The sequence below is a fragment of the Glossina fuscipes genome, unplaced genomic scaffold (assembly GCF_014805625.2).
Source record: "Glossina fuscipes isolate IAEA_lab_2018 unplaced genomic scaffold, Yale_Gfus_2 121, whole genome shotgun sequence".
Lineage (NCBI taxonomy): Eukaryota > Metazoa > Arthropoda > Insecta > Diptera > Glossinidae > Glossina > Glossina fuscipes.
The window spans coordinates 4467599-4490832 of NW_023998464.1; the positions used below are offsets into that span (position 1 = coordinate 4467599).

Consider the following 23234-nt stretch of genomic DNA (forward strand, 5'->3'; position numbering starts at 1 on the left):
TATATATATAGATTGTGTATATATTTGTATGCATACAACATATATATTTAATTGCCGTTCTCTTTGGAACAGCCGTAAGTAATATCCAGATTACAAACTAAGTAAAAGCTAATGTTTTCTGTTTTTAATAGGAATGGTTGGTCAGGAAATGTCGCAAATGTGTGGTGGCCAGAAATTAGTGGGGAAGTGGAGATAAGGATTGGGTATTAGCTGCGCCTAGTGGATGCATCCACAATCGGTAAGTGCTGTCACACGACACCGTGGTTCGAGGCAGTGAACAGACGTTCAGCATCAGGCAATGAGAGCTGAACGCGTCTAACCTTAAGGAATAAAAGCTATAAAAATATTATTAGCTTCATAATTTATTGAATTGGGGAAGAAAGCCGCGAGCAAGAAAGGACGTGGGGGACATGTGTTCAATGTTTAGCATCTCTCTAGTTCTATATTGACATCGATTTTGACCGATTCACGTGACGCATAACTCACATATATTGGAAAATGCAAGAACAAAAGTTTATGATTTATGCGGATAGACATACAAAACGCTCTCGCCTTTACTTCAATCTCCAGGTTTTACTTGCATATTGTGTCTTCTAAAGCGACACTAATAAAGCGATGCTTGTGCGTGCACGACTATATCATATCGCACGTCATGTCAGCATAAACTTAACAATATAGAAGCTGCAATTGACTAAGCTGGCTGTGTCAGTATTGAAATTTATTAGCGGCGACATGCTATTCTGCAACTAATTCGCCATGACTTAACGATGCGGGCATAGCTCGACTAGATAGCTAAACATCGTCCTATTTCCTACGTAGTAGAACTATCTTAGTTTTCGTGCATTTACTTCAAGGAAAATTTTAATGAATGAAAAACTTTTACACCCTGTTCCTAAGAAGAAAAAATAATTTTAGGGTATCTGTATACATCATATTTTTATAATTTATATAATTAATAATTCACGACAATTTCGTACGTAGGAGTATTGTTGAATTGAATATCAGTTAAAGATATTTCAATCTTCAAATGAGTTTAGGCGACTTGGAACCAATTAACCTGGTTGTGTTTTAGGATTGGTGCTACGGTTGTCTTCTCTTGGTAACCTTGAATATCATTTTAATCTGAAGATTGGCCACGCGCGGATCCAAACATATTCGTTCAATTTTTCACGTTTCATTAAAAGAAACTATATTTAAGCTGCAAGCAATTAATTTCCAAAGTGACATTGTATACATACATATACTTCTCTGCCTAGCTCCGATTTCGACAACTTCAAGAAAATTTCTCTTTTCTTCTTCAAAAATCTTGAAGCTAAATGGAAAAAAACTCGGCTACTTCTTATAACCTACGTTACTTGTTCAACAATGGCATATTTAGTTCGTGCGATTAAATGCAACACCTAGAACGACTTGGCGTAGACCCATCTGTTGTTATAACGATCGAGTTAGAATCCGTGTCTGACTTTGCTATGGAAGTTTCCCGTTCTGTATCGATCTAAGCTGGTCTGTCAGCGTTGGTTTCCTCTGTGCAACCTACAGGCCACAATTTTTAAGTTATCTTGACGAAATTTGGTACAACCGGACGTGTTTTGCCGTAAGCACGAACACTGTTGAAAATAGTTCGGATCGGACACTTTTTACGACCACTTCCTATATAGCGCTTTTTTATAATGTGGTTGTATGGGTAAGTGTATGGCGAAGTAGGGTTTTTAATAATGAGCCGTGACACACTATAGTGTTTTTACTGGTTTTTCGATAATATTGCATTTAGATATACGTAACATTTTATGCTCATAATAAAATCAATAAACAAATTAGTTAAATTTTATTATAAAAATGCAAGAATATTAATTTAGATTAAAATCTCGATTGCATTAAACTAGCTGCTAACTACACATATAATGTCCCAATAAAATAATAATCCTGATCATTCGTTAAGAGCGTAGAGAAATGGCTATAGAAGATTTCCTACTGATATCGTTGCTTGTGTGTGGTCGTGAAATATTTATTATATTTTTCTTTTGATGATATGCAAGTAGTTAAATATCTTTCACGGCATAAACTTTAGCCGCTTTTGAGATGGCAACATGAAATTAAACTCCTCGCATGCGTGCGCGATACCCATTTACTCTCAAGTGTTCAGAGAGCGCTGGTGGATTACTACATTTCACTACAACGATTTTCAAGTGTGCTTCACTTCAGTTCTACGATTTTGCTTGTTTTCTTGTTGTTCTTTTTCTCTTGCCAGTCTCCGTTCAAATCAATACGAGAGTACATAACTGTTGTCGCAACATTGTCAACGTCCAGTCCCAAAGATACGAGCGAACCTTCAACACTCATAAATACACCATAGATTAAAGTGGCGGGCGAACCCTCTATAACAATTGCTGCATACGTAAATGCAGTCATTTCATAAAGTTTTTCTTAAAAATTTCGTGATATTCTCTGTTTCGCGTTTATATGTGCGCACGCATTTTGTGTTTATGAACAAAAGGTGTTGTGAATAATTAGGAGCTTGAAATAAACAAGTCTGACATATTAAAAATGTTGACTGTATAAGGAATCATATGAAAAAAAGAAAAATTATTTTATTTATATTTTAATACTTTAAACAACAAAAAGCAAAGATTACCTACTTTTTTTTCTGTTAAAACATGTTTAAGAAATGGAAAAGATCCCTTTTTGGGATACTTTTAATACAATTGTTTGTCAAAACGTTCGGCGGTAATTTAAAGATTAATATGAAAAATGATACTCACAGTGACATGGAAAGAAGTGCCGCGGTAAATAGAATGCTTTTAAATTCCCATACAATTAATAAAGAAAATACTACAACCATAATAGCTACTAACAAAGACTATGATAAAAAAACCATTAGCTTATCGAAAGAAAGCGTTCAAGAAAAAGGTAAATATAAATGATATGACAGAGGGACTCCGCTATTACGATTCATGAAGTATAAGCAAGCAAATAAATCTTTTAAGAAAAAATTCTTTAAAGAAATTGATTGACAAAATTGACAAAAGAAATAGAGCGTCTTTCATTACGAGTGACCCTCATTAGTGGCGATTCTTTTTAAAATTAAGCGAAAAAAAACCAACTCAACGTATCAGACGTATGCGTTATTTTGGAGCTTAGACGTTGTAGTTATATTCTCATATTAAATGCTGCGACTTTGGTAAAATTTTTTATTGATTTCTAAACGTTAAGGAATCATGAGCCGCTGAATTCTATTAGATTAGAAAAAAATATTTGAAAGGAGGAAATTACAATTTTAAAAAGTATCGCGCTTATTGATAGACTCTCTTCACATAGAAGAGCTAAGGGAAACTTAAAAAGTATGGTTTTTGAGACGTAGTTATGACAAGACATTAAAGTTGCAAACACTGCCGTAAAGCAGTTAAATGAAAAAATTATAAAATTGAACAGAGCTTTTTCTTCACCCATACATAGTTCTTTTATAGACGTCAATGAAAATCTTGAAAGTATTTTTTTGCATCTGATAAAATGTATGTATTGAACGTAGCCCCACTGTCGCAATTTCATAGTAAATCCATCCTTTACGTGCTATGTCTTAAAAGCTTCCTTAAAGTTTGAGATATTTTAGAAATAAATGAAAGCATATGTTGTAGGGAAATGCATTTTTTTCTTTATTCCTTTGCTCGATTATTCATTCATTATTATTCATTGGCTTACGATAGTCGAAATATCGAACTTGAAGTTGAATGAACAGATTTTACGCAAATTAGCCCAGAAAGTTGAACGACTCTTATGCTTTCTGCAATAGCTTTTGCTTTAAAATTTCAATTATTAAGTTATTTATTTAGATAAACAATTACTAAAACAAATCAATGCCTGTGTGTCTCACTTCACGCCATCAATCGTTTAGTTCGCTATATGCTTCGCATACAAACAAAGAAAATCAAGTAAATTTCAATTAGCTTCTGTTTAACTTACGCTTATTTGCTGAGAGGTTCCGATTTTATTTGTGTTTCTGCCTTTTTTGTTATACATTTAATTCTATTTCTACGAACTCGTGCCTTAGGCTTAAAAACACATGTTTGCTCTTGTAAACAATGCCTCGTATTTGTATTTTGTTCTTTTTTCTTTTTTGCTTATGCCTGCACAAATGTGTTCCTCTTAAACGTCAGTTTGAAGGCCAGTATGAATTGTGACAAAAATTTTTAAGTTAAATCCAATCGAAGACGAGTAAGAAAGTTATATATAACTTAAAACGAACCTTGGAGACCTATCACCATTCGTTTTTGTTTTTTTCTTATTTTCTCGCAATTGTTAGCGGTTCAGTCGATAGATCTTGATTAACTTTGCACTTTAGGTGGCTGTGGCGATGGATGAAATTTCAATTCGATCTTTGCTATGGGTTATGACTTACGGATGGAAACATGTTGAAATTTTTATTTCCTTTTTGGAAGATTTGTTACTGAGCGGCTGAAGTTTCAACTAACTACATCTATTTTTATGGATATAAAAATTCCAAAATCAGATGGTGAACAGAAGGACAGACAGACGTCTTACTGAGAATATTATGTTAAGTTGGAGCTTGTCGAAGTTACGTGTTATACAATAATGACTGTTAGACATGATAAAGTAGAAAAGCAAGTCATCTTACCGGAGGCGAATATAGGTAGGCGAGACAATAGGTATTTGACAAAAGATTCCTTTAACCTGTCCTTTGATATACAAGCCTTTTTCAAGGCTTGTACCTGTGTCATGTCAAAAGTTAGGGTCCAGACCGTGAAGATTGTGCTGGATCAAAAGCAGTCTGTGCGATATTGTTAACTTAACAAATTGATTGCCAAGTTACAAACAAAGAAAAAAATGTTTTATACATTTGTCTTTCCGCACGCCACTGAAAGGAGCATTGAGGTTGTCATGGAAATGCCATAAAACGTGCACAGTCGTGATCAATCCAACGATCATAATAGTACCTACAAAATATTCATTAACACAAAATTGTAACATCAAACTAATCGTGTGTCCGCTTCTTATCGAAAAGAGAGATTGCTTGAATGTTGCATTGAAATACAAATCTTAAGTTCAAAGTTTATATTTTACGTTTGTTTTACTTTTGGAAGGTTGCACGATTTAGACTTAAATTGGTGTAAGCAAGGTTGGTAGGATCGTCTTTTTTGCGGCTCCGAAAGTAACCGCAAATAAGAGAAACTTCTGAGATTGTCACATTGGGGCTCACATGTTTTTCTCAATATACTGCTTGGATCTTGCCTTTATTTGCGGAATGCAATGCATACTTGGTTGTAGAGCGTACAAAAATTAATTGTTAAAGCTTATTACGAAAATGCGATTTTTGAACAGGAAATTGTCATTGCAGTCATCGTTACTGGAGAACGCCAGGGACACACCGATTTGGACGTGGGCGATATGACCTGATAAAACTGTGGAAAAATGCCATGCATTTCGTGACAAAGCCAATTTATTAGGATGAAATGTCGATGATCTTGTAATCCTCACTAATGCCTATGTGAGCCTGCTGCAAACATCACGTGATAAAGCGCTATTCAAGTTTTTGCTTTGCCGCTATGCTGGAGTATTCCCTTACTGCTGTAAACCACGTACTCTCAATGACCTTATTTATCGAGATTGCGAAATAAGAGGAGAGTTGTAAGGAAAAATGACAAAAAGTAATTTGCAAGAATTAAATTTTCACAGAAGCCCGGAGTCCGTCGATCACATAAAATCATTTTTAAGGAAAAATAATGGCATGAACCGATATGAAAGTAAAGGAAAATTCATGTCAATATCTTTTACCGATCAGCTTTTATTCCAAATAAGAAAAAAAAAAAAATATTAAATTCGGTTGGAAACGAAACTTGTGTACCCATCACCAGACAAAAGAAGTAAAAGAACAAAATATTCACTAAATAAATCTTTTTATACCCATCAACGAAGGATGAGGGGTATATTCATTTTGTCAAAACTTTTGCAACGCCCAGAAGAACACCCCAGGGACCCTTCTAAGTATACATATTCCTGATCAGCATCAAATTCTAAAACGATTTAAGCATTTCCGTCTGTCCGTATGCCTGTCTGTGCAATGTCTATTGTAAACATTCTCCTGGCCCCAAAAATGGCCTTTAAATTCGAAACGAAGATTGGAAGTTCTTAAACGCGCATTGGTACTTGCAATGGCCCAAATCGATCGAAGGACACACCCACAGCACCGCGTAAACTCATGCCTTTTTCAAAAGGAATAAGTAATTGATTTTTGGCTCATTACTCATAAACTTAAGCAGGTAAACGAACTAAAATTTGAACGCATACTCTATGGGCAATGCGGCACCTGTATAAAAGTGGAAAAAATTGGCCATGCCTACTCAATGTTATAGTACATCAAAATTTAATTTCTTTTCAATACCTTTATAACGCACAGAAACAACCTTCGAAAACTCCATAGAGAATAAGAATTCAAATTTGTTTGCAAACTTTCAAATTTGGAATGCATTTAAACATGTGCGTGTATTCGTCTGCCCATCTTCCCGCCTGCTCATTTGTGTAGTACCTCTTGTAACATTCTCCTGTTCTCGAAAATCTCTTACAAAAGACTTAGGCTTTTCCAAAAACACGCCTACTACGCCCACTTGCTTATACGACGAAAATTTTTTGTTATGAAAATAGATAAAATCAGCCGCGCCCACTCCATACTATAGAGCATGAAAATTTAGTTCTTTTACTTTTTTGCCCTTTTTTAAGATAACGGTGCTGGGTATAGAAGATTCGACCACGACTGAATGTAATTTTCTAATTTGTTTATGTGTAATTTGACTCATCTCAAGCAACCCAAACGTAAACATTTAAATGACATTACTATAGAGCAGTAACTTTATTTTAATTTACGTGGAGTAGTAGGCGTGGTTATTATAAATGGCAACAACGACAATGATATGTAAAACGATGCAATATGATTTATTTGTATATTAAACACTAATGAAATTTCAACAGACACTTACAAGCTTTTGCAGTATCTTTTACGGCATAAAAAACACTCAGCTGATCATGGATGAGATCATTTATTAGGTTTTAATTACAAAAATTTGTACACATCTTTATGATGGCCTTAATGCTCTTCTTATAGTACTTATGACAGTCTTTATTGTCTCTATATGTAGTCAATATATTTATTAAATCTTAATGTTATGTAGAGGGTAAGAAAATTTCAAAACAAACTTTAGTTTTAATAAATAAGTAGAAGATTCCTGGATCTTAAGGTGAACTAAAACTCATGCAAAGTGAGCAAGTTTCGAACGTGTTCGGCATAACTAAACAACGTCAATTGTCTTTCAAGTCTTTAGTAAATTGAGAATATATTTTATGTATTTTTAATTCGTCCAGTAAGTATATTCGTTAAAAAATTTGGCTGCGATGTGCTTTCAAAATATTCATCACTGCTCAATGACTTTCTTTCATTACTCATAGGGAGCATTTCTTTAGAAAAATATTGCATCCATTGTTGCGTAAATCGTTTAAGAATTTAGGTCATCGAAAATAATTTTTGTTAACGTCAAATTCAACGCCTTTCTTAAGCAATTTAATTTTTTTTTTTTTTTTTATTCTCCATACTTTTCCAGAATCGTTAACACCAATAAATGATTTTTTCTCTCAGAAAATTTTCCGAAATCGCACAAGTCGTCACATATACTACCGACCGCAATATTTTTATATACAGAATGTGGTAGCGGGCCGTCCACACTGTGCCACTAATCAAGGCTTGCTAGGAATTTGCGTCAGTTTCGATAATTGCAAACAACAAAAAGTATATAAGCGCAACAATAGACAACAATGGCCATCAATAACACCTCGGGAGCCTTGTAGGTCTTTTGATATGTTCGCAAGAGAGTTTATTGGCGTATGCTGTACTTTTTTTGACATTAATAGAGAACACATGAGCCATAAGAAAGGCAATATACCTTCTACCGTTCAAGGAAATGTGCAACAATTTGATTTAAATAATGTTTTTCCTTCCGCTCCTAATGATGACAGTGCGGAGGTGGTAGAGCTTCCTGATAATTTCAGTCATTCGACTGAATCATTCAATGATTCCAGTGACAACGAAGAGGAGAACAACCTTGTTTACGATCCTATTAGGGAAGATGATTGGCGGAAAGCTCCTTTCTACGGTGTCGCGCATTATCCTTGGGCTCCACAGTTTGTAGCATTTGCAGATATACCTCAACAATGGCCGCCTCCACTACCCACACATCCCCCCGCTTTAGCAAATTGGCCGCCACCTATACCAACACACCCACCCAATCATCATTATCCTACCCACCCTCCTTCTTCAGCACAAACAATGCCTAACAAAGATTTGAGCACAACAGTTATAACAAGTGGTATGAAGCCTTCCACCAATCCTGCTATTACTACTACTACTACTACCAAACGCCCGAGTTATCCTAATTTCCCAGGATATCCACATTATCCTACATACCGACCATTGACCACTACTGCTGTAACCACTACTTCAAGGCCATCTTCAACTGGATCAAATAGTTCTACCCTGCCCAGCTTACCATTAAAATGTGGTATCAGAAACGCCATTTCACCTGATCAGGAACGCATCGTTGGCGGCTCAAACGCTAGCCCTCATGAATTTCCTTGGATTGTTGTGCTTTTCAAATCCGGGACGCAATTCTGTGGAGGCAGTCTGATCACAAATGTAAATTATACACATATCTATTTACATATAAGTAAAGTTTCATTTATTGTAGAATCATATTTTGACTGCGGCTCATTGTGTGGCACGGTAAGGTTTTATCAATTTCTTCTCATATATAAAATATTTTTTTTAACTTTCTTAGGATGAACTCCTGGGATGTAGCTGCCCTTACTGCTCACCTCGGAGATTATAATATACGCACCGATTTTGAAGTTCAGCATATAACTCGTCGTATAAAACGCTTAGTGCGACATAAAGGTTTTGATTATAACACTTTGGTAAGTTGTAAAAATTGAAGTGATCCGCAGGAAATGATGAAACGATTGATTCAAAATTTTTCAACTATATTTAGCATAACGATATTGCTATACTAAGCCTTGATGAACCCGTTAGATTTAGTCACGAAATCCGACCAATATGTTTGCCTACATCGACCAGCCAGCAAACTCGGAGTTACAGCGGACAATTGGCTATTGTTGCTGGCTGGGGCAGCTTACGTGAGAGTGGTCCTCAGCCGGCCATTTTACAAAAGGTACACGTACCTATTTGGACTAACACTGAATGTGCTCAAAAATACGGCAGAGCGGCTCCAGGTGGCATTATAAGCTCAATGATTTGCGCTGGTCAGGCGACGAAGGACTCGTGTAGTGTAGGTTTACGTAATAAAAAGCGATATTTAAATTTTATGTAATTCTACCATAGGGCGATTCTGGAGGGCCTTTGATTGTAAATGAAGCCGGCCACTATGTACAAGTTGGTATCGTGTCATGGGGTATTGGTTGTGGCAAAGGGCAATATCCTGGCGTTTACACAAGAATCACATCCTTATTACCATGGATTTATAAAAATCTCAAATAGTTAAGAAAGGAGGGAAACATTAACGCAAACGTTTGACATGTGATGATATAAAATTTTAGTCTTAATTGTGACATTGTAATTAACAATAAAACTTCTTTTTCAATAACAAGAAGTTGATTTAAAAACACCTCCACGTACCGAACTTTTCATTATCTGTAATATTTTTGAGATACATTAAACGAAAAAAATTGCAACCTGTACGAATCTCATTCATGTCATTCTTGACACGATTGCAAATTATAAGCAATGCAACTTTCGAGAACAGAAAAGGTGACACTAGAGCATAAATTGATATAAAATGACACAATATATTGTAATAAAGTTGATATAGTATCGTGAGTTTATGTTATCTGTTTAATGGCGAAGCGTTCAAATATTTATGTTTAATATTTGTTTACGGGAAGATTCCCTATGAATTCTTCCCAAAGTGTTAATGAATGTAGTTTAGCAGTTTAGCCCTATGCTGCTCGGCTGCAGTACGCCAAGTCTATCCGTCTTTTATAATGCCAAAGTGTCTCGGCATAAGACGGTCACTAATCTTAATGGTTCAGGCGGATTGAACGCCTTGTGTTCTTAGCGAGTAAAACGCTTGGTTGAGTTGCTTTATGAGAACTCTGATGAGAACTCCTTTTCTTCATTTTCTTACGCACTATTTATACTAAATTTTTACACTAAACTATTCTTATCTTATTCTAAACAGGATTGTAATTGCTTACTAAATTATCCTTATCACACACTACATTATTCTTATATAAACAGAATTATCACTGTTTACATGCGAAGTGAAGTGTGACATTTTATTTTATCCAAAGGGTTATGCTGAAGTGGCATAATTTTGTCACACTTCAAGTGGATGCATACGATGGTATGCGATCACACTACACCCTTACCGTTTTAGAGAGAAAATTGTTAATGTGTTGATAGACGTTAACAATTTTCTGTTATGAAAGAGGATTTTAGACGGTAATTTTTTTTTTTTTTGATTCATTTAAGTAAATCCTTAAGTGTTTAGTGTTTATTGATAGCTTTGTATGCCTAGTTTTTAATTATATTTGGTTTGTAGTTCTAAATTTTTAATAGTTTTGTATTTTTAGGCTTAACTAGGTTTGGTTTGTAATTGTTTATTTCTTAAATTTAGTTTACATTTATTGTATTGTATCTCTTAATTAAATTTTTATGTACAGTTTTTGGTTTATCTTTAATTTGTATTGTGACATTAGGTTCTTCTATAACTATTACTTCGTATGGTCCTTCATAGGGTTTATCTAATCTTTTACTGTTGTGTTTGTTTAATAGGATTTGATCTCCTATGTTTATATCGATTGGATTAGTGTAATTTTCTTTTGATAGTTGTCTTCTTGCTGCTTTTGCTTTTTCCAAAAATCTTTTAGCCTTTTCTAAAGAATATTTTAATTTTGTTTTTAGCTCATCTATGTAGTTTTCTGGGTTGTATGTAGGATTTGAATTTAATATTGTTTCGTTGGGCATGTATGGCAATTTTCCGTATATCAATTCAAAATGTGTATATTGTGTTTCTACGTGAGGGTAGTGTTATATGCGAAAGTGTAGTATGGTATCCATTTATCCCAATCATTGTTTGTTGCAGAAGTTAAAAGGTATTCGTTAAGAACTCTGTGATTTCTTTCAATTGTACCTAAGGTTTCGTGGTGGTAGGGGGTTGAGAACTTTTGCTCGATATCTAGTAATAGACAAATTTCTTTTATTAGTTCATTGTTGAACTCTGTTCCTCTGTCAGATTTTAATGTTTTAAATTGGCCATATTTGAGTATTACCTCTTCTATTAGGATTTTGGCAATTGATTTTGCGCTTTTATCTACAATAGGATGTGCGATTATATATTTTGTTAGTTCGCATTGTATTGTTAATATGTATCGGAAATTATTGGAAGGTTTTATTGGTCCTACTGTATCTATACTTAGTGTTTCAAAAGATGTGGACGGTGTATCTGTTATTGTGAGAGATTCTTTTGTATGTTTTGTTTGTTTGCTTGTTTGGCAAATGTGGCATTGTTTTATATAATTTTTTATTATATTGCGCCAGATATTTTTCTTACTCCGAAATGTCCTGAGTGTGGGCAAGTGTGGTATTCTACTATTAATTTGCACTTTTCTTCATCATCATATATTCTTTCTCTTTCTTTGTATAATAGTATATTTATGCGGTTTCTTTTAATATTGTTGAATTTTTCTTTTAATATCTCTTTGGATATGTATTTAAATATATCATCATGTAGACTTAATGTCTAAGAAATTTAACTTGTTTAGTTTTTATGTCAATTTTTCCAAGAGCGCATCGAAATGGTCTGGATATTCATTGCATCTCACACGTGTGTAGTTTAATTCGTTAACATTTTCAATTATCATATCTTTTATACCGCTTTAGAATTTGATTTCTAATTTTCTTGTGTTCTTAATATCATTTATTGATGTGCATTCCCACATATTTAGTTGTTCATTGTGTGTGTTTTCTTTTGCCGATTTGCTTCTGGTTATTACTAGTGTCTTTTTTATCCGTTCTTGGTCTTCTTCTCTGGATATTGGAATCATCTCTTTTAATATATTAGAATTTATATTTATCCTTGATAAGGCGTCAGCGTTAGTGTTGCTTGAACCTTTTTTATAAATTATGTTGAAATCGTAGTCCGATAATTCTATTCTTATTCTGATTAATTTTGAGGTAGGGTTTTTGTGGGAGAATAGTGCTACTAATGGTCTGTAATCAGTTATCACTGTGAATTTTTTCGCGAATAAGTAGGGTCTGAAATGTGTTATTCCAAAGTGGATTGCGAGTAGTTCTTTTTCTATGATCGGTTTGTTTTTTTTGTGTTTGTTTAGAGATTTGCTTGCGTATGCGATGGGTAAGTCTTGACCTATCTCTCGTTGTGATAGTACTGCTCCTAAGGCGTAGTTTGATGCATCAGTTGTTAAAATGAAGGGTTTATCGAAATTTGGATATTGTAATATGGGTGGGGATATTAGTTTGTTTTTGAGTTCTAGGAATGCCTGATTACATTGGTTTGTCCAGTCGAAGTCTTTTCCTTTTTTCAGGAGATCGTTTAGTGGTTGTGCTATGTTGGCAAAGTCTTTTATAAATTTCCTGTAATAGTTGCAAAATGCTACAAATCTTCTTACTTCGTCAGTGTTTTTGGGTTGGGGGTAGCTTTTTATTGTTTCGTGCTTAGCGGGATCTGGTTTTATGCCTTCGGGTGTTATTAGGTGTCCTAGATAGGTTACTTCTGGTTGTAGGAAGTTGCATTTGGATGGATTTAGTTTTAGATTATATTTGTTAAGTCGTTCTAGTACTTTCGTTAAATTTCTGTTGTGATGTTCGAAACTACATCCATGTATTATTATGTCGTCTACGTATAAAAATGCTTCGGTGTTTAGTCCTGATAAAGCTATGGTTAACATTCTTTGAAAACTGTTGGACGAAATTTTTAGTCCAAATGGAAGTCTCGTGTACTGATAGTGTCCGTTTGGTGTTGAAAAGGCGGTTAAAGATCGTGAGTTTTTGTTAAGTTTTATTTGATGAAATGAGTTTGTCATGTCCAAAGTGGAGAAATATTTTGCTCGTCCTAGTCTATCTAAGATGTCTTCTAATCTTGTAAGGGGAATTTGTCGTTTACTATTTTTTCGTTTAGTTTTCTGTAGTCAACTACTAGTCGCCATTTCTTTATGTCTGTCTGATTTTTTTTGGGTACTAGTAAAAGTGGTGAGTTATAGGGGCTAATTGAGGATTCTATAATGTTTTGTTGGAGTAATTCTTTTACCTGAGTGTGTATGGTGTCAGTTTGTGTGTGGGGTAATTTATAGTTTTTTATGTATACTGGTGTATTGTCGTTTGTTTGTATGTTTTGTGCATAAAAATTATTTGCTGTGAGTGGTTCGCTTTCTAGGTGGAATACTGTTTGAAATTTTTATGAGTTCTTGTTTTTGAGAGTTGTTGACGGTGTCTAATTTTATAGATTGTAATATTTTTTGGAGTCGTTGTTCATCACATTGGTTGTGTATATTGGTGTTTTGTATAATTTGGTAGGTATGGAGTGGTTCGGTGTTGATATGTAGGTGTTGTATTGTGACTTCTTTATCTAGTGTATTTAATATTTTAATGTGTTTTTGTTCTTTTTTTGGTATTATTGAATTGGCTAAAAAGATTTCTTTTTCTATTTCTCTATTTAGTACTAAAGCATCGCTGTCTATTTTGATATCTATGGGGACTATAATTTCGCATCTTGAGGGAAGAAATATGTTGTTTTTATTAAGTATTTCATCGTATATGGGGAGTTGAATTTGGTCGTTGTGTGTATTAACTGTAAGAGAGAAATTTTCGTTATTTATATTGCAAGCATGCTTATGTAGGAAATCTCTTCCTATGATTCCATCGGTTTTTATCGGGAAGTTCTGGTCTACTAGTTGTATTTTATGTTGAATGATTCCGTTTCCTAGATTTATGTTCAAATGTGTGGTTCCCATTGTTTCTATACGTTCGTTGGTTATTCCTGTTAGATTAATACATTCTGCGTTGTTTAGTGGGTAGTCTTCCAAAAAGGTGTGCTTTGCAGAGGCTGATGTCTGCTCCTGTGTCTAATAGAAATGATAGTTCTGTTTTTGTTGCATTTTTAATTACTAGTAATATATAGTTTGACGGTTGTGAGAGGGAAAAGATATGGGAGTTGGGTTGTTTTGTATATTCGGTGGATGCCTGGTTTAAGTGTTTTGTCCCGAATTCAGGGGCATCATTAAGGAATTCGGGTGAAATCCATTTCCCTGGTCTTCAATTGCGTGTAAGCGGTGATTTTGGTTGTTGTTTCTTTGATTCCTGTTATTATTTTGATTTCGATAGTTGAAATTCCTGTTATTTCTATTAAAATTGTTGTTATTATTATAATTCCTGTTTTGGTTATTATATCCTTGATTGTTTCTATTTGGATTATTATTATGGTATTGCTTTGTGTTGCTATTAGTGTATGAGTTTCTGTTGTTGTTGTAGCGATTCTTTTGGTAATTTATTCTCATTACCTGGGAATTTGTTTGGGTCGCACTCTCGTATTGTAGCGCAATATTAATTGCTTCCGAAAAGGTTTTTGGTCGGGCCGCAAATATAGTGGGTTTAATATAATCATCTAGACCGTTTTTGAATATGGTTAAGGCGTACGTATCGTTGATACTAGTAATGACGGATTTTTGTTCGTTAGTGGGGTTGGGACATAGTTCTTTGATTTGGAGATTATTTAGATCTGCTATTATGTTTAAAATTTTGTCTTTGAAACCTGTGATAGTGCCTGTTTGTGTTGTTTGGTTTAATAGTGAGTGTAGATGTGGTATTGTTTGATTTGATTTAAATTTATTTTCAAGTGTGGTTTTTAATTCTTGTAATGTTGTTGGGATCTCATTTGCAAGGGCGGTTTGGACGTTTGAGGATAGTTTGCAGTAAAAGGTGTATTCTATTAGTTGTGGTTTGGTCTCTTCTTTTAGGGTTCTGTATATTATTTCAACAACTTTCTAAGTTAAAATCCATTTTTAGTTGTATTATATTATCTGTTTTTGGTTTTTTCAATTTCTAATAGTTCTTTTGCAATTTGATATTTCTTCTTAAATGTTTCTATTTTATTTATTAGGTCTGGTTGCTCTGGTTTTGTATTAGTTTCTACTATGGTACGGACTCTGGTTCTATTGTTTTCTAACTCTTCTAGTTTGCTATCGATAGTGTCCTTTTTTTATATGTTTTGCATCCTAGCTTCTTAAGGTTGGAAATTATTTTATCTATAAAGATGTTGATTTCATCTATTCTTTCCATTAAAAATATGTATGTTTTTTTTTTTTTTTTTTTTTTTTTAGATATTATTTAATTTAGGGTGGGATCATTGTCTGGTCGGCTGGTGTGGGAGGTGTGTAGTATGGTGGTAGGATCCGAGCTTCTGCCTCGAAGTTTGACTGTTGTCCTCGGGTGGAATCATTGTGTGTAAAATTTGTTTGGGCGGAATCGAAAATTTTGGCTGCCTTAGTGGAATCGTGTTGGGAAAAACATTTTTTTTGGAATAATAAAAAAAATTTTTGCTGCCTCAAAATAAAAAAGGGCAGGTTACTGCGTGGTTTGCAGGATCGCCATGTAATAAAGTTGATATAGTATCGTGAGTTTATGTTATCTGTTTAATGGTGAAGCGTTCAAATATTTCTGTTTAATATTTGTTTACGGGAAGATTCCCTATGAATCCTTCCCAAAGTGTTAATGAATGTAGTTTAGCAGTTTAGGCCTATGCTGCTCAATACAAGTATTGACAAACACGAACACCGAACATACTTTGAAAGTATACTGTACGACCAGAACGTATACTGTACGACCAGAAAGAAAGAATTCGTGTAAAACAAGTGTATTGGCAAACGGTGTTATTTACAAATATATACACAAATATCTAAAGAAATAAGCGGGTTAAGGATCCATAATTTCAGACGTGGCTGAAATTTCCTTCATTGACATCTTTCAATTTAATTCTGGTTGTTAATACTTCTGGCGCAAACACTAGCGCAATTTTACTACCGATAGCAGTACACGTCTAGTTAAATAAAAAAATTATACACCATACAAAAATTGTTCATAATCTCTATATAACAAAATAAGTGCAGAAATAAAAGCGAATGAAATTTCATTACTATACGCTTTGGATGGCCGTAACCAATTTTTGTTCGACTTTGTGCAAGTTCTGTAGAATCAATCCCTCAAAGAAACCGCGTTGAAATTTTATCATTAATATAGGACTTCGTCTGTTGGGTTTATGTATATTTTTAAGTTTTGTATCCACCACTGAAGGATGGGCACACTCATTGTGTCATAATGTTTGCAAAACCCAAAGGGAAACTTCTGAGAACCTATAAAAAAATATGTATTCTTGATCAGTACGAAATTCTGAATCGGTTACCCCACGTCTCTCTGTCTGTGCATCGAATGTTTTTGCACGCAGGTTGGTACTGAAAATGGGCCAAATTCGTCAGAGCCCAGTGAAGCATAAACTGAATGCAACTCCGTTTTTCGAAACAAAAATTTGCGAATTTTTTTCCATTCCTCACAAGGAAAATAGGAAAATAGGTTCTTACTTTACGAAAACCTTAACCATTTATGTGCAAAAAAGAAAAAAAACGGCCATGCCCTACCCTACGTTGCAAGTAATTAAATGTTCTTCTTTAACGTACACAAGACAGGATCTTTAAAACTATGTTGTACATACATCAAATGAAGGTATATTATTCGCCTAAAAATATGTTAATTCTAAAATATTTTCTTAATAATATCAGCGATATGTGTGTCACGTAAAAGGGCTTGGAGAGTAGAATGCGACAAGTGTGAGTGAGTTAATTCTAAAAAAATTGTGATGGCCGTCACAACGTGATAGATTAGTATTTCTTATCACTACCTTTTAGTGAAGTAAAATATAAAAGATAAATTTTATCCCATTTACTTTATTATGATCATAAATGAAAACATGGGACATCAAAGACTTTAACGGTGGTAGGTCGGAGGATTTCAGTAATCTAAAAAGATTATTTGGATATAATTCAGTTATTAGTTTATAGATGGTAAGTGTTACCTTCTAAGCATCCTATCAGCAACAAATGCCGCTAACTGTTGGCAGTTACTTTTTCTAAAAATAGATTGAGGGCATTTCTGCATTGTTCTTAGGTTATTAACTACTGCATTTGTATCGTCAATATAACCGTTCATTTACTGATCAAGACAACAAATATCTCAATTAGCAATGAATTTACGATTCGCTTTCTTTTGCATTTTATACACTTTTTATCTCTGTGAATAATCTACATTTCCATACTTCGCTTTTAAATTCAAATATTGGGGCGCAATTCTTCAAATCTGTTATTTGCACCTTACCAAATTTTCAAAGGGACCATCCCCTTGTACGTATATACATATATATACACATATATGTATATGTAGGTTAGAATTTTTGAACAACGACTCAACAAGTTGGTTGCTTATTTTTCAAAATGTATAGCGAACTATTAAGTAACAGAGAAAACAAGCAATACACATTGCATAATTACGCAAGTCATCATTCAGCAAACCGTTGACCAAATAAAGGCATTTTAATTAGTTTATCACCAAATAAAGACATTTTAATTAGTTGATTGAATAAAGAAAAATTTTTATATGTTTAAATTGCCGGACGAAGCAAAGAAATAACAAGCGAAAAGAATTTTTTTGCAAAACTCGTATAAAAAAATGAGTTGTCATCACTCACGCCTGTGCTTATTTTATTGCAACACTGCACAGCACCGCATAAAAAATAGAAAATAAAGGTTTCATATGGCTTCTTTTGAATTCGCCGTGCCGATCTTTGATTTGTAAACAATTTTATATGTTTTCTTTTGAATTCGCCATGCCGACCTTTGATTTGTAAACTGCTCACTGTGTCAGCCAGTAAGCATTGAGGTTGATAAAAAAAAATCAATTGTCTTACTACTCCATGTTGTTTCAAGTAATGGTCAAATCCTTTATTGATAAATTTCAATTAATCAATAATCGAAGATTAATATAATATAAGAAAATCACAAAATTGATCGCGAAAAACAGAATTTCAGAAAGGAATCTTCAGATTGAAGGAACTCAAGTTTTTACCCAAAAAATATTTTAAAAAAATATTAGAGAAATTTTGAAAATACGTTTTCTTGGCCGTAGTAAACATGTTCGTACGCAGTAACAGCTTCCGCGACACGCATAAAAATGCGCTGGAAGAAATTCTATTTAAAAAATTTAGAAAAGCATCCGCAAAGTATGTTACATATTTGTCATATGAGGATTGATCGAATGCATGAAAAACATTTTTCAAGTTTATATCAGACCAAAACTGTTGACTCTAGACATTAATAAATTTTGCTTGCTGTTAAGCTTTCTTCAAATTACGGTCGATAGCAAGGAGGAAGAAGAACAGCAAAATTATTCATGTGTTCGCTGTTATCTGTTAAAGTTCAAAGTATTCTGTTAAAACTAGAGGCAAACATATCAAAAACAGAAATGTTCTTACAAACCATAAGAAAATTTAACATTGATTGCAGGATTAGTTAAGTCAAAAATTACTTAAAACTTGACTTTCTTCTTCTTCTCTCGCTTGCTCTCTCTCTCTCTCTCTCTTATGAAAACTTGTTTGCTTGATGTAAAATATACCCACACAAGTGGCTAAGTAAGATAATAATGCTTTTTAATTTTTTTTTGTCTCTTTACATTGTTTTAATTTAACAGATATAAATGGCGGCGGCTTTGCAATTTAACAGTTTATTCCTGCTTTGCCTTTTTAACAGATTATTCAACTACTGCTTTGCCTTTTTAACAGAGAATTCTGCTACTGTTTTCTTTAATTTGATAATTTAAAAAAAATTAAGGCGGTCTACTTTTAGGCTAACTTGTAAAATTAAATAAGTTTAGTTCGCGTATTTTCCAAACACTTGCATGTATTGTGCAGCTTTGAGAATAAGCGTATATTCGTTCTCAATTGTTTTGCATGTATTGTGCCGCTTTGAGAATATGCGTATATTCGTTCCTTACTGACGGTCTCTTCAAACAAGTTATTCGTATCTATCATAGCGCTGGGAATAATTTTGAAAGTAACCATTTTAAAATCAGGAACAAATTAAGTTTTATCACTTACCCGGACTTTCGTAATATTGGTGCAATCTCCTGTTTCAGACCTGAATAATTATCGGTGTAAATAATCAAAACGATGAAAACTTTTTGCTTAAAACGTAAATCGAGGCGGTATCTCTTTAGTTCCGTTTTGTTTTGCTGGAACTTTTTAATACTACTTTGGATGCTTGACATCGGCATATTTTTTCGAAGTAACATTCTGGATTTTTACGCAAATTTTCGAACTGCACTTCTTTAGACATAAGCGAAAATGTGTTACAATCATACAAATGATGACTACGGCAATTGGAGCTCATTCTATATGTAGACCTAGGCTGCATGGGCGATTCACATGTAAAAAAATTTATTCAAACATTCTCAGTTGTATACAAATTATTGAATACGAATATACACATTAATCTCGCATCGATGGCTTTTTTACAAAGACCTGTTGAATTGTTGAGAACGAATATGCGCTTATTCTCGAAAGTCGCACTCCACCATCTACCTGTAAAATAATAAAGTAATATATGAAATAACATTACGTTATTGGCTAAATGATCCTTAAGAAAAAACAATTGAAATTTTTTGATTTTACAGGAACAAACAATAAACAGTAAACAATAATTACAAATTATAGCAGAAATATCAAAAAAATTCCAAGGTTCTCAAATAAAATGAACGAAAGTATTAACTTTATTAAGGCTTAGTATGGCTTTAGATGCTAATGCTTGAAGACTTTAGTTACCATGGGAAGCATGGGAAGCATTAAAAAGTCAATGGATATATTAATAAAGTAAATGTTGACAATATTGCCATCATTACTAGGGAATTATTCAAAGTGAATATCGTGCGAGGTCGCGGTCTCTTGTGCCGTTCAATCATACAAGCTCAGGCTGCATCTCCCACTTTCACTCATGTTTACGCCGCTCTAGTTGCAATTATTAATTCGAAGTTCCCAAAAATTGGGGGAGTTGTTACTGAAACGCTTAGTTATACAATTTAAAAGAGCTTTTCTCCACAACGATAAAAATGTTTGCTTGCCTTCTACACGTTTCATAACCCATATTGTTAATCAGCGCTTAGTTCATAAAATATTAGCTTTGGAAATATTGACATTACCTGTCGAAATGCCAACGGATGATTCAGTGGAAGTGGCGATCGCATTTTTAAAAGAATGTGGCGTGAAATTGACTGAAGTCTCCTCGAAAGGCGCTGGGACCATATTTGAAATGCTGAAGAACATCTTGCAGGGAGGCAAATTAGACAAACGTGTTCAATATATGATTGAAGTGGTATTCCGAGTACGGAAGGATGGTTTCAAAGATCATCAATCCGTAATTGAATCGCTGGAATTGGTTGAGGAAAATGACCAATTTACTCATTTGTTAACGCTGGACGAAGCCACCGATCTGGAAGAATCGTTGAGTAAGTTGAACTTTTAAAATATTAAATAAATTAGATAAAAATTAAGTAAAATTAAGAGTGTCATATCTACCGACAATGGCAATATATTTAAGAATGAACTGTTGGCAGTGAACGTACTTTCAAGAACGTACGTCAAGTAATTGAACTTTGCCACATGTTTCTGAATTGTTGTGCGGAGCAACGAACATATGAAAAGTTTTATGGCTTACTGGCCCAACGGTTTTGTGCCATAAACAAAATCTATATAGAGCCATTTGAAGAAATATTTAAATATACTTATCAGACTACCCATACGAATCGATTACCCAATGTAAGCAAGTTTTTTGCACATCTATTGTTTACCGATGCAATTGGGTGGGATGTATTGGAGTGTATTAAATTAAACGAGGAGGATACCACATCTTCGAGCCATAAATTCATTAAAATACTATTCCAGGAATTAGTCGAATATATGGGCCTAAGCCAGCTGAATCGTAAACTTAAGGATGAAGCTTTGCTTGAAAGCTTAGCTGGTGTCTTCCCAAAGTCAATACATCCAAAGAAAAAAATGAATTAAAAATCGTAATAAGCATTGATCATAACTGGTGAATGTCAGAGTGAAATGGGATTGAATTCATTGGATTAGAAGATTTAGATATCACTACTACGAAATTAAAACAGTAGATTAGAAATTGACGAACTACGAATACGACAGCAACCTTTATTTTATTTATTGTGTTACTAGCAGCCAATGATGGATCAAATGAGAAGGTTTATGCGCAGGTAGCTTGTGCGTTGTTGTAGCAGATACATCACTTCATCTTATTGTAATTGTTCATTAATACACTAAGTCAGATTCTCTGGTACATGAACGCTAAAGAATACACAACGAGAACCCCTATTCCTTCTGTCTTTTTTCGGCTACGTAGGCGCAACGTGTAAACGCGGCAGGCACGTAGATGCAAAAATGAAAAGTTTCAATGCGCTGATTAGATTAGGTCAACTTAGCATCTATAGCTTGACGTTGAAGAGCATTTCAATATTGTTTTTATAAGAACAGTACAGACGCGTTTAGTAACACGTAAGTTGCGGAATTCTTTTGATCACTCCTTTTAAAGAGGCCTAGAAGCCCCTTTTTATTTTGAACTCATAATTCAATATGTACGTTGAATTTCAAGTTTGAGTTCAGGATAACATCCAAGTCACTAAGTCCAGTAACATTTTCCAGGTTGTAATTGTCAGCAAAGCAGAAAGAGGGTAATATTGTAGATCAAAACAAGAACTGCTTGCAAAATTTTTTTTCAATCTGGCTTTATGCAATTTGCGTCATATCACAAGATTAGATTATTTAGATCCGAGTAAAGGCTAGCTACACCTATGTTTATGTTAAAGCAATAGAAAATTTTTCCCATAAGTGGAAAACCTCAAGGACATCAACAATTCCACATATATCAATCAATTAAAGAAGCTTCGGATGCAACCGGGATCGCCCGCGAATGAAATAATTTAAGGGGCTACATAAATTTTGAATGAAAACGAAAAGCGAACCGAAAAAGAGTTTTTTTGTTCAAACTTTCAAGTGTACAAAACAACAAGTTCAAAACTATATTTAGTAAAATTTTCATTTAAAAATTTTGAAAACTCAATCGTTGCCACGTGTTTTTGGACTCATTTCATTCACGATGGTCAACTTGTCGGAAATCAAAAAACAACACATTTTTTGTTAGCACGTTGGGGGTGGCATAGTCGCCACTTGAATATATTCATGACTGAAGGGTTTGAAAAGTAAATTCAGTTTTGGATTTTTGGCAGGATTACTTGCAAGAAAGATACAATTTGCAATTCAGTTTTGCACCATGTAAAGTAAGTTGTTGTAAATTCAAATCTGATCAAAGAGAAAAAGCTCTTAGCCCACAGGCTACTTAATCTTTTTTAAAAGAAGTATTCAAAAGTTCAATAAGATCGGTACGTTCGTTTACGAAAAATCAAGTCCACCTCATACTTTAAAAATAAAGTTTTGAGAAGAACCCGTTTAATATTTACTATAGTAATAGTAGCAAAAATTTCCAACAACTCTCTTTCCTGATTAACTTGAATGTTTGAGAAAGCATACAGACGTGTTATACTATTAGACAAAAAAACACTGTGGGGGGTCACCGTATAATACCCTATAATGAGGCAAGTCGAAATTGAAAGATCTTTTCTTGGTTTTCATATTGAATTACGTAAAATGCATTTAAGAGAAGTATTCCATTAAGCAGCCTTGACCATAGATAATGAAATCGAATGTAATTGAGTTAAATAAATCAAAGAAATTTCGGAAATAATATAAATAAATGCATATAACTGCGGCAAAGAAATTGAATTTCTTTTAAAACAAATTCGATTAGATTCGTATAAAATTAGCATAAATTTTTTGTTTATTGAGAAAAAACAAACAGTTAAATGAAAAAGCACATACAGCACATGTGCCCCTGCCCAAGTTTCTAAATTAATTTGGATATTCCGATTTGCTGTTATTGTGTGTGAAAAAATGTTCTTCTTCTTCATTTTATCCTCTTTTTCTTTCATTTATCAGTTGCGATGCGTCTTTGAATTCATTGCGCTTCGAATTTGAGTATAAATA

General features: G+C 33.9%; 2 protein-coding genes across 2 annotated transcripts; both read left to right on the forward strand.

Moving 5' to 3' along the window:
* Positions 1 to 2496: 2496 nt before the first annotated feature.
* LOC119640461 (serine proteinase stubble) lies at positions 2497 to 9550 on the forward strand. Its single transcript, XM_038038531.1, has 6 exons — positions 2497 to 2907; positions 7605 to 8692; positions 8745 to 8779; positions 8835 to 8970; positions 9045 to 9341; positions 9395 to 9550. The coding sequence occupies exons 1-6, from the start codon at positions 2655 to 2657 to the stop codon at positions 9548 to 9550; spliced, it is 1965 nt and encodes a 654-aa protein (XP_037894459.1). The 5' UTR covers positions 2497 to 2654.
* Positions 9551 to 18304: 8754 nt separating this feature from the next.
* On the forward strand, positions 18305 to 21185 carry LOC119640509 (pre-mRNA-splicing factor CWC22 homolog). The gene is given in 5 exon segments (XM_038038598.1): positions 18305 to 18353; positions 19959 to 19974; positions 19976 to 20168; positions 20170 to 20629; positions 20878 to 21185. Coding segments are annotated over 5 exon segments (1026 nt in total).
* Positions 21186 to 23234: the final 2049 nt, after the last annotated feature.

Excerpts from the sequence above, each read along its gene's own strand:
- LOC119640461 (XM_038038531.1), top strand. The coding sequence starts at position 2,655 with ATGTTTAAGAAATGGAAAAGATCCCTTTTTGGGATACTTTTAATACAA. Across the intron at positions 2,908-7,604 it reads AGAAAGCGTTCAAGAAAAAG|AATCGTTAACACCAATAAAT; the intron begins GTAAATATAAAT and ends ATACTTTTCCAG. Across the intron at positions 9,342-9,394 it reads CGACGAAGGACTCGTGTAGT|GGCGATTCTGGAGGGCCTTT; the intron begins GTAGGTTTACGT and ends ATTCTACCATAG.